At 36.9% G+C, this 11,942-nt stretch overlaps 2 protein-coding genes across 2 annotated transcripts; both read right to left on the bottom strand.

Annotated features, from left to right (window-relative positions):
• Positions 1-28: 28 nt before the first annotated feature.
• LOC108950578 lies at positions 29-4,271 on the bottom strand. Its single transcript, XM_018816550.2, has 3 exons — positions 2,247-4,271; positions 650-810; positions 29-250 (listed from the first exon to the last, which is right to left on the bottom strand). The coding sequence occupies exons 1-3, from the start codon at positions 2,878-2,880 to the stop codon at positions 47-49; spliced, it is 999 nt and encodes a 332-aa protein (XP_018672095.2). The 5' UTR covers positions 2,881-4,271; the 3' UTR covers positions 29-46.
• Positions 4,272-8,568: 4,297 nt separating this feature from the next.
• On the bottom strand, positions 8,569-10,924 carry LOC101242664. Its single transcript, XM_026839464.1, has 5 exons — positions 10,699-10,924; positions 10,227-10,323; positions 9,858-9,959; positions 9,271-9,385; positions 8,569-8,907 (listed from the first exon to the last, which is right to left on the bottom strand). The coding sequence occupies exons 1-5, from the start codon at positions 10,737-10,739 to the stop codon at positions 8,708-8,710; spliced, it is 555 nt and encodes a 184-aa protein (XP_026695265.1). The 5' UTR covers positions 10,740-10,924; the 3' UTR covers positions 8,569-8,707.
• Positions 10,925-11,942: the final 1,018 nt, after the last annotated feature.

The following is an 11,942-nucleotide window of genomic DNA, read 5'->3' as shown; positions in this document are numbered from 1 at the left end:
TTTGAGGTAATACTTTATCAACCCTGTTTTGAACTCGAAGTCGTGTCTAGTTATGTAAGACCTCGTACATATATATTACACAAAAAAGCGCATATAACTTACACCACAGTGAGGCTGCATCGTTCAGGTCGTCGTACGACCAGTCGGTCTCACACCCAACACAGTTTAATTCACTTCGTAAGTCTTTAATTGTTGAATGTAACTTGATGAGTTGTAGGAAAAGAGCTTTATCTTGCTCTCGCATCTCGTGCTTTAATATAGAAAAGAGAACGTTGTAATTAAGTAAATAAATGATAAGAAATGTAACTTATTTATCTCATGTTTCATACACCATATGTCAACTTTCGAGTTTTGTGGGTATTTTTTCATACACCCCGGTCAGCTTACGAGTTATCATGTATGTTACTTTGTATGTGTATATTTTTTGTGTTTTTTTTATTAGTATGGCCGAATATGTGGGCAACCCATTAGTGACCACCAGGTTGGAGCAATTGTTGTTAAATGTCTTGCCCATACAAGGACACATACGCCCACAATGGTAGCAGCGCAGAGCGTTGAACCTATTACCTCTGGTTTAAAGGTATAGGCGCGCTAATATAGCAGAACAAGCTATTTAGAACCTATCTATCCTTTACAACAAAATACTCACAAGTTCTAGACGTATCCATTGTAGTCCGGTGGAAACATCAACCTTTGTAGGATCGATTTCTCGGAGCTCTTGCAGTCTCCTCCTCGCCATGCTGCTCATGAACAATTTATCTTCATCTCCGGATGACTTACGGCTGCTGGGGGTGCTGTGTTTTGGACGTTCTGAAAGTTGTTTAAATATAATAAGATTTTGGTGGCCAAGAAATTGGTAGAACACATCGTAACCAAAGGGTGTTGGATTTTTGCACATTTTTTGAATTCAATGCACATTTTTTGCTACTATATAATATACTGTGGGTTAAGATGATACACCTTTAGCAAATGATACTCAAATATCCTGACCGTGTTTCAAACAATTAACAACGGTCTATGATAGTCGTGAAGATACAGTCTTATTACTCTTTAATATAAATGTTCTTTGTTTACCACCAAATGGGACGAGAAAATAGAATGAAAAGCTGTCCCATCTCTCCCCACCATATTATATATGTGCGTGGGGGTCTATAGTTAATGACAGGCATTTAATGGTTGTTGCTCCAACCTAGTGGTCACTATAAGTGGTTCTTATAAAATATAAGTTAGAGGATAAATAAGCGCCAATTATTTATCCATATCTCAAATGGCCGACATAAATTGAGCAAAATATAGGTTGAAAAATATAATAAGTTTATTTGTTTCTTCGATTACGGTAGCGAAGATTTGGAAATATTTTTAACGAAAAGACAGGATATATAGCGACAAAACAACAGTTAAAAGCACGCTTACAGTTAAAAACATATTTACTTTTAACTGAAAGAAAATAAGCGTGGTCGCTACACCTACCAGACAAACAAGCCATTTATGTTTAATTACCATCAAGTTAGTCTTTTAATACAAACAAAAGTGTGCGTAAAGACACGAGCCGTACAATAGTTAAAATTGACTGCTATTTTTCTGCAGAGATAGCTACAGCATCTGTTTGCCTGATTTTGTAGATAAAAACTCCTGTGCAAATAATTGTTACGTCGGAATTCGCTTATCGCGTATCGGGCTCTAACAAGCTTTCAATTACTAAGAATTTTATCTAGTTTTCAATTTTTCGCCTTTTCTTTTGTGCCCTTCATATTTAAGTCTTAACCGGGTTAAGACATCGCTTTAAAAATGAGTAAGATTTATCAAAAAAATAAAAAAGCAGAAAAAATAAAAATGTTGTTTTTAAAGATTTGTTTGTTAAAATTAAAACGTTGTGTTTTGTTAGCTCCCACGCGTTAGGTTAAACCGATCCTCTTTTTTATGCAGGTTAACTAAGAAGCGTTCTATCGACTGTCGTTTCGCTGTTCTCTTCTCTTCATTGTTTTAACCGATATGATATAGTAGGGCGGGGCAAGACGGGACACCTTTTTATTCTATTTTATCGTTCCAATTAGTAGTAAACAAATAAAATTCAAAAAAACGTATCCTTACGACTCCGATAGTCCGATGGTAATTGTTTAAAACACGATCAGGATATTTGGATATTGTGTGTAATAAAGGTGTCCCATCTTACCCCACCTACTGCATTTGTTACATTGCAATCGAGATAATTTAAAATTATACTACGTTTTTTTTGTGTTACCTACCCGGACTGGTACCCTTAAACGACATTTCTCTTGACATGCCATCGTCGCTGGTTATACTGTCACCTTGTCCACTGTCATTACTTTCTGAAGCCATTAATCCGTCCAGAGCAAGTGAAGGGTACTGCTTCTTAATAGACCGGAAAAATCCGGATCGAAGCTGCTGTGTCGAGTTAAATGAAGGCTGCTGATCCGTCTCCTCATTTATACAGTTCAAACTTGGTTTTTCTACGGAGCTGTTTCGTGAACGGAATGGGCTGTTGTGTCTAGCTTCGGCAATGCTGTTAGCTTGTACGTGTTGGTTTGGCAGTTCTTTTGTTCTACAGAAACCATTCTGTGTGGGGTACAGCGATTTAACTTTATTAATCTCAAGCCCAATGCTGGAAAATCGACCACTGTCCCCAAATACATCATCGGGGATACTTTTGCATTCACTGACGGGTACTTTGGGTTGAAGTTTGTAGTTTCTTGGCGCAGATTGCTCGCAGTTCGTTTCCACATTGTCATAGCGGCCGGAAAATTTGAACACCGTCTCGTTTTCATTTTGTTTTCTATTCTGTTGCTCGAGAGAGCGGGCCAGTAATCCTTTTGAAGGAATTCTCATTTCTTTCCTTCCCACGTAAGAGCTTACAGCCATTTCAGCTATATTTCCGGGTACAGGTACTTACAAAATCTCCAATTTTTGATACTCTTAAAAGTTACGTTTTTAAGTATACACTGTTATTGCTAGCCTTATAACTGTAAAAAAAACACCAACTTAAGGCCTTTACTTAAACCAGTTTAAACCGCCTTAAACAGATTGGTCTTGTTCCTCTACTTCGGAAAGGGAACTAAAAGGCCGCTTTACCGCATTCAAAACAACATATGTGACGTATGCATGTTTTGCGTGACGCATTTGCGATATATAGGGTTAAGTGCACTTCGAATAAAGTTTCGCACAACACATTATAAACGTATACTAACATTAAACGTATATTAATAGGCAGGTATACAATAGCGTTGGTAATTGCCTTTTCACATACTAAACCGCAGATTAGGTAATGAATGAAAACATTCCTATACGCCCACTAATTCTTTTCAACGCAGGGTCTATGTTACAGTAACTAACCAAAACCTGCTAGAAGCTATATATAAGACTATGGGGTAAGGTGGGACACCTTTAGCATATAATATCCAAATATTATGTTTGTGTTTTAAACAGTCTTATATGAGAGTGGCGAGAATACGGTTGCACAACTATTTGAATGGTCTTTGTTAACTACCAAATGGGACAAGAAAATTGAATGAAAAAGTCTTCCATCTTCTCCTACCATACCATTTGTTCTGGATATTACGTCTCAATACAATATACCTTTAAAACATTTTTAAATAACTCCTTAGCACTACATTTAAACCATGCCTCTGTAATATACTGCACACGCTCTGACCTTTACATCTACAGTATAACCAAAGCGTGTTTTATAACTTCAAAGCGGTTTCACTAATTTTCAACTATCCCTAAAACTGGCTCTGTCAAATTAGATTTGCCCAAATACTTCTCTCACCGCAGAGAAACGTTCCTCTCAAGTGGTTATTATAACGCGCTGGTGTTGGCAGTTCCCTCTACCGCATAAACTTTTATTGTAGTCCAGTCAAGCGAGCAAACGCATTATTACGGCGGGTTAATGACTGTTTACCTACCAGATCGAGCTATATTATTCCTGAGTTTAAATCATTAAATGCAAATAGAATTTCAACTTACGTAAGCTGCTAAGTATGTCTTAAATCTGCCAACTGTTTTTTGCTGTACACCAAATCGCGCGTAAAACCGAGCAAAAATGCGGTTTTGTTTTAACCACCTGTACTGTTTTTCAAGCAGCATGCGTTACGGTGTGCGGAGATATAACAAGAAAAATGCCCCGAGAGCTTAGCAGCACCTTGAGCTTCAAATAAGCCGAGATAAAGGGCTTAGTTTTATAACAGCCTTTTTACGCTGTGGCGGTTACAAAAAAATGCAGAGAAATTGGTTTGAGAGACTTTAAAAAATATAGTTCTGTGGGGTAATATGGGATATCTTTAACACATAACAACCATATATCCTGATCGAGTTTTAAACTATTAACAACGGTCTATTGGAGTCGTGAGGATGCGGTTTTATAATTCTTTGAACGTTCTTTGTTTACTACCAAATGGTACGAGAAAATAGAATGAAAAGTTGTCCCATCTTTCCTCACCCTACTATATCAAGTTAATAAATATGTGTCGACACTCTTAAATTGACTTAGACCATGTTCAATGGTCGTACAGTACAGAGTGTCTTGAATAAAAGCCGAACAAAAGGCTCGTCGGCACGAGGTTAACTTGTACGTGACCCTGGAAGACTCCATGGGCGAACAGCTAAGTGAAAGCCAACGCTAAACGACCCATTAGTGGCTCTATACCCGACCACGCATTTAATTGATACACAGTTGACGTATAATGGGACATTAGTGCACCAATTAGGTAATGAAATACCCCTGGCTAATAACTGATTTAATAACAGTGTAATAAAATTAGTTACCACACACATTACTTTAATTCCTTATCAAACGAACTAAATAAGGCATTTTATTATAAATACAGTGGGGTGGGGGAAGATGGGACACCTTTAGCACATGATATCCAAATATCCTGACCGTCTTTTAAACAATTAACAACGATCTAGGAGAGTCGTGAGGATACGTTTTTATAATTCTTTGCATTTTCTTTATTTACTACCAAATTGGGCGAGAAAATAGAATGAAAAGGTGTCCCATCTTCTCCCAACCTACTACATATTATATAGTAGGGTGGGGGAAGATGGGACACCTTAAGTCGTGAGCATACGAAATTATAATTCTTTAAATGTTCTTTGTTTACTACCAAATCGAACAAGAGAATAAAATGAAAGGTGTCCAATCTCCCCCCACCCTACTATATTTAATATTTTATTTCAAAGATGTAATACCTATTACTAATTGTATTACCAACTATCACAAAATTTGGGACCTTGAGTGTTAAACCGACCTTATTAAATAAATATCCAAAACCCGTAGGGTACACATTCATATCTACACACTTGAGATATCCCAGGCGTGAAACTGTACTGACATATGTTGAAAATCGTTTGTACAAATAAGCCTGACGCACGGGAAAGTATTTTTTCGACTTACCAGAAAATTTGATTAATTTCCACTTTTCGTCAGTCCCACAAACTCTTAAATTCGTAAAATTCTGAAGCCGTTAAATGCAGGGTAGGCGCATAAATAACTAGTACCGGTCAAATTGTACCGGTAATAATAACATTACGCGTGCCAACTATTTCTCTTCAAGCCATGGTCGAATTTTGCTCAATTTTAACTATGTATCATTTGCGTCGGTTTGTTTAGCTCAACTATACCTCATCGAATCTTTGGTTCAAAAATTGAATATGATAAAATTATTTTCAACACGTTTAGTTATATAGTGTAGCGACTACGCTTAGTTTCTTCCATCTAAAAATGTAAATATGTTTTAACTGTAAGCGTGTTTTAACAACTGTTGTTTTGTCTTTTCGTTTAAAATATTTTTAAGTTTGCTACCGTAATCGAAGAGACGAATAAAGTTTTTATTTGTATTATTTTTCTAGCTGGTATCCAGCAGGTGTAAGGCCGTACCACACGACACGTATATGAGTGGCACTATAGAATAGACCATGTGATTGATACGAGTCCAGTTCTCACCTATAGGCAATGTTAGCCGGTTTGTTGTCGCAACGGTTGAATTTCCACGGCGGCTGTGTGGTTGCGTTTCGAGGCTGATTTCATTCATAAATATTTTGATTTCGGATGCCATTTTCGCCCCGATAGGACCGGCGCCTGTAGCGTTAATTCGGAGTGACCACAAACCGTAAACCTTCCAATAAGCGGATAAGCCCAAAACAAACTATTGCTGCAATTTCAAGTAAAAATCCATTGCAAGCAGTTGATGTCCAAACATTTTTTAATATTATTTATATAATTTTTTTATTACTTTTATATATAGTAGGGTGGGGGAGGATGGGACACCTTTCATTTTATTTTCTCGTCCCACTTAGTAGTAAACGAAGAATATTCAAAGAATTATAAAACCGTATCCTCGCGACTCCTATAGGCTAATGTTAATTGTTTTAACACAGTCAAGATATTTGAACACTTTGTGCTAGAATAATCCCATCTTACCCCACCTTACTATACTCACTTTTTCAGATCCTTTACATTCCCACAATACAGCTCTATACATTCCAATCGTTTCATTTACACTCACACTTCAATTTTAAATTCTGTGCTAAAACATCTGCTACCCAACCTAACGAAGGTAAAACCTAATTGCGTCCACGCTACGGACACGCTTCACTGTAATACTGATAACACAGACAGTGACCAACGCAGTTTTCTTAGCGCTGAAGCTGTACCATGGTTTCTATACAATACAAGACGTATCTAAGACAGATGACGAAAGAAATAAATGACTATGAGTTTATCTTTGCTTGCGTGGGCTCGCTGGACGTACGTTTACATGCACTTACAGTGTACACTGTGAAACCTATACCATAATTCATTGACTAACACCGTATCAAAACAGTCAAGGTCTAGAAATAGGATTAGGATTTCGATTTCCGCCTTTCTCACTTTGCTTTCCGTCCCGAATAAACAGTGACTAAGCTGTGCCTTCTCTTAACGCAGATACGAACAAAGGCTTCGACTGAGCATAGTCAACAACGGCTCTAAGTCGGTGCTTTAATTGTTGTCATAACTAACCCGTATTCACACATTGAGTATCATTGATTTTTATAAGGAGCCTTTTGTGATGGAATTTATTTAGTATACACCCTACTGGATAAACTGACCAGAACTACAGAATGACATCGGTTATAAAGCTAAGCCTTTTACATGCGAGGTTATGTGACCTGACGATAGCCGATTACAAGACGCTTTCGATCCCTAATCTAGCTAAATTAATACCTTCCAGGCATTTAAGCGATTCATTGATCGCAAGCGTGCGCAAGTTTCTGTACTAAAAGCATAAATATGTTTGGCGTAAATAAAGTTGAAATCACTACTTTCCTAGAACGAAGTTCACGATCCGAATTTTATCTGCGGTTGCGCATGCGTGGAATGCGTCATTGGTTTCTGATGTCATAACGATTGAACAAGTTCGTATATCACGAACTAATGGTAACATTGACCGCGGCGTGCTTGCGGAACACATTCTACCGATATAGCTACATCCAATATCCTTTCTAAGTGCAATACCCGTGTAGTTAAAACGTCAATCACGTTATAACAGAATTTCAACTTATTAAATGCATGACCTGCACTTCACGTAATAATACACACACGTTTTAGCCAAGCAGTAAGCTATTACTAGATCTCATAACATATCATCTTAATTCTATAAGCAGTACGGATCTGACTTCCTGTATGAATACTCCGCTTATATAAGATTAGCAGTTAGCTTTGGCTTCTAACATTCAATTACCGTCTGCAATCATTTGGAACGCGGAAACGCATCTCTGTCTCTCAACGAGCACGTTTCTCCTAAGAGCCTTCCCATATCTAAACGCCCTTACCCTACGTTTGCTATGAAATCTCATAAAACCCGAAGTTTTAACTGACAATGGTAATAACATATCTCGGTCAAAATACCACTTTGTCTATGGATTTCTTAAAAGCCAACAGCTGCTCTTAATGGCAATTCACTTCATTCAGAGCACCCCGTTGCCTCAAGGGCAAAATACAGAGACCCTTTAATACACAAAACATAGCTGAGTTCTGGGATTTTTGCAAACCTACAAATAGGAAAACAAAGCGGGCGATATTTAAGTGGCACTTTGGTGTATTTCAATTTGAAAGTGAGGTGTATACGTCACTTGGTACAGTGCGTCATCTACGTTCTAATTCCGGTTTGCCACATATGTAGTAGGTTGGGGTAAAAAGTCCATGTTTTTATTCTATTTATCGTACAATATGGTAATCAACAAAACATATATAGTAGGGTGGGGAAGTCGGAACACCTTTAGCACATAATATCCAAATATCATGATCGCATTTTAAACAATTAAAAACGGTCTGTGGGAGTCGCGAGGATACAAATTTATAATTCTTTGAATGTTCTTTGTTTACTACCAAATGGAACGATAAAATGGAATGAAAGGTGTCCCATCTTCCCCACCCTACTACTATGTACACTGTTATATAACCGTTTCATCACGACTCTTAAAGGAGCCTTGTTAAATGTTAAAAAAAAAACGATTAGGAAATGTGGGATATTATATTCTAACGGCACCCATCTTACCCGTTGTACTGTATTTAAAAAACAACTCTATTTTTAATTGCGATTTTATAAAACAATTCACTTTAAAATTGACAACAATGCTTTACCAATTTCGTAAAAACACATTAAGTCCAGATTCAGTTCGTTGGAGAATTTATAATCTGAACGTAAATTTACTTCAAATATTCGATGCACATTTCTTTGTAATAGTTTATACTTTGAGTAACTTTGTCAATAACTTTCGCTTCTTCGTCCCAATGTCTCATTTGAAGAATTTCGTGAAATTTTGACATTTTTTCAAACTCCTCAGCTTCCTTTGACTTCATGGCGCCACCTTGCTGAATAAGGGTTCGCTTGCTACAGTCGGACAAATCTAAGTAGAATATTTTTCATACCATTCGCGTTATTATAGAAGTTACTACACAAGTTATAAAAACGATTGCAGGTAATGGGCCAACTCCGATCCAAATTTTAAGTACTTCTCCATGTCCTAAGCAATATAATTATACATACATTGACAAAAAAGAGCATCTGTATTCATAAGTTTGTTTTACTCACTATATAGTAGGGTGGGAGGTTTTTTAAATCGAATATTTTATCGAGCTCTCTGGCAGTCTGGCCGATTGAAATATTGGGCAATATTGCTCAAGGGTCCCGTCTCCCCCACTCTACTATATGTCACATAACTTCTATTCGCATGCGATAATATTTATTCCGGAACCGTAAATATTCTTACGTTCGTGGTAGCCAGGCTTTTTGAACACTAGGTAGCGCTTTGCATCCACGTGACCATCGGCAAAGTCGGTGACGTCAGGGGGAAACCCCATCTTTGATAAATACTTTGCTCCAATCTGTACTAATACTGGTTAAACAACACTGATATATAATAGGTTGGGGTAAGATGGGGAAAGTTTTTATTCTCATTTATCGTTTTTTTTTAATAGTTAACAAAGAATATTTGCGGATTGGGGAAGATAGGTCACCTTTTTATTCAATTTACTCGTTTTATTTGGTAGTAAACAAAGAACATTCAAAGATTTATAAAACGTATCCTCGGGACTCCCATATATAGACGGTTGTTATTTGTTTAAAACACCATCAGGATATTTGGGTATTATGTGCTGAAGGTGTCCCATCTTCCCCCACCCTACTATATATCACCGTAATCTGACTATTCTAAAACAATGATTGAAACTGGATTAAGAAACGTAGGATAAAATGTGCTAAACGTATCAATCTGATCTACCGCAATACTATACTCATTAATTTCGCCCCACCATGCGAGGGTAGATAAGTTACATTCGTTTATATAGTTGTCTATACCTTGTCGTGACGTTTACTTCCCAAATGTCCAATCACACTTTCCATTCCTTCACAGCCTTCTAATAAATGCCCAACATCGTGGAAGAAGGCGCCCAGTATTGTCTGCAAGTTATTGGAAAATTAGTGCTTAGTAGGGTAGGGGAAAATGTAACACATTTTCATTCTATTTTCCCTTCCCATTTGGTAGTAAATAAAAAACATTCAATGAGTTTTAAAACCGTATCCTATGCAACTTTAATAGAATTGTTTAAAACACGATCAGGATATTTGGATAATGTGTGATAAAGTACCCCGTTTTTTTTCACCCTACTATACCCAACATTATTTTATAGAAAAGCTTCCTTGGAAACACTGTAAAATTGAACTTACGGAAACACTGCTTCCCGCGTTTTCAGCTTGCTGTGCGCACTGAAGCGCGTGTTCTAATTGCGTCACTTCCTCTCCGTCATATTTTGCCGCACCGAACCTGCAAACATTGGCTTTGCAGTAGGATTAAACTTGTTGCATTACGTATATACACATACATTCATATATAGGCTACAAAGTCTTTACTTACACTTTTCTTCCAATTGGAATTTTATTATGTTTAATTAAATGTTATTCATTTTATTTTATTTTAATAATGTATCGTCTGTAGCGTGTAACGGTCACGACTTTTATCAAAAATATTCTTTCGTTTTTATCAATTAGCGTGTTTTAACAACTGTCGTTTTACCGTTACTACCCGTCTTTTCGCTTTTGTCAACTCTCTTGTTCTTCGTTATCGTGACCAAACAGACGAAATAAATTTCATTCATTCATATAAAATTATAAATAGTTGAGTACAGTCTTACCGTTATACCTGCTGTATAATTCAAAAACTTCATCTATATTCTTTTGCATTCTCTTTGTCGAAACTAGCTTTGTTAAATGAGCGACAAACCAAGTAATGGCGTTTACAATAATAACAACACCAGTTGCACACTGAGGGCTAATGTTGTGCTTACACTATTTTAGACAACGGATGAAACTGGTAGACCACCAAGCAATTAAGCACTGCGGCTTATGTCACTGTCAATATAAGCGGTTGTGTTTGTCAAATACGATAACCACATACGTAGTACGGCAAACAAAAAGGGTGGGTTTTCGTGAGAACGGCGCAGCACAGTTGGTTAGCGGGGCCGTCTGTAAACCAGAGGTGATGGGTTCAAGGCTCTTCGCTGCTAATATATAGGGTTACATTCGTTCAGTCAAAACAGTTTCTATTGCAAAAGTATTATATTATTAGATAATAATCAATGCAAAAGTAAAAGTTTGTGCACACTTTTGTTTCTATAATGGAAGTATACTTAATGATAATTAAACACAAATGGCTCGTTTTTCTGTTAGGTCTAGCGACCACGCTAATTTTCTTCCGACTAAATGTAAATATGTTTTTAACTTTAAGCCCGTTTTACCAACTTGTCTCTATACCTTGTCCTTTCGTTAAAGTATCTTTAAATTTTCGCTACCGTAATGGCCATGTAAAGTTATTATATTAATATTTATTAAAGCATATATTTATAGTATACTGATGTGTAAGTACAGTTAAATGGCGCCATGCGACTGCATTAATTATAATACGAAGGTTAATCTTAATGTCCACTGGGCTGTTGCACTGAGGGTTAAGTTTTTCTATCAAATTATAAAACAGCGAGCAGAAATAATTTACACCCCGGGCAAATATAACATATAGGAGGGTGGGGAAGATGGGACTTCTTTCACACATGATTTTCAAATATCGTGATCGTGTTTTAAACAAATAACAGAGGTCTATGGGAGTCGCGAGGATACAATTTTATAATTTATTGAATGTTCTTTGCCCCACCCAACTATCCATGCACCACCCACAATTATCACATTTATTAGGAATTGCAATAAACAAGAGCAAAAGTACATGTGCAAAGTTAATAAAGGTATAAAAAGCGTTTTAAAAAAAATTAACCTAAAAGCCAATTGCAAAGTGGCCTAAATTATACATTAGAATTTTGCCACGTATGTTCCTTGGTAGGGTTGTTAGCAAGTTTCTCTACATTCGGAATTCTTTGTTAAGACGATTTGAGAACT

This window comes from Ciona intestinalis, unplaced genomic scaffold (genome assembly GCF_000224145.3).
Source record: "Ciona intestinalis unplaced genomic scaffold, KH HT000291.1, whole genome shotgun sequence".
Taxonomy (NCBI): domain Eukaryota; kingdom Metazoa; phylum Chordata; class Ascidiacea; order Phlebobranchia; family Cionidae; genus Ciona; species Ciona intestinalis.
The sequence above is the reverse complement of the archived record's forward strand: the minus strand, read 5'-3'. Positions and strand labels throughout refer to the sequence as shown.

Excerpts from the sequence above, each read along its gene's own strand:
- LOC101242664 (XM_026839464.1), bottom strand. The coding sequence starts at position 10,739 with ATGCAAAAGAATATAGATGAAGTTTTTGAATTATACAGCAG. Across the intron at positions 9,386-9,857 it reads GAAGTAAACGTCACGACAAG|ATTGGAGCAAAGTATTTATC; the intron begins GTATAGACAACT and ends GTATTAGTACAG. Across the intron at positions 8,908-9,270 it reads AAAGCCTGGCTACCACGAAC|ATTTGTCCGACTGTAGCAAG; the intron begins GTAAGAATATTT and ends TATTCTACTTAG.
- LOC108950578 (XM_018816550.2), bottom strand. The coding sequence starts at position 2,880 with ATGGCTGTAAGCTCTTACGTGGGAAGGAAAGAAATGAGAATTCCTTCA. Across the intron at positions 811-2,246 it reads GTTTAAGGGTACCAGTCCGG|AACGTCCAAAACACAGCACC; the intron begins GTAGGTAACACA and ends AACAACTTTCAG. Across the intron at positions 251-649 it reads AATGGATACGTCTAGAACTT|CACGAGATGCGAGAGCAAGA; the intron begins GTGAGTATTTTG and ends TCTATATTAAAG.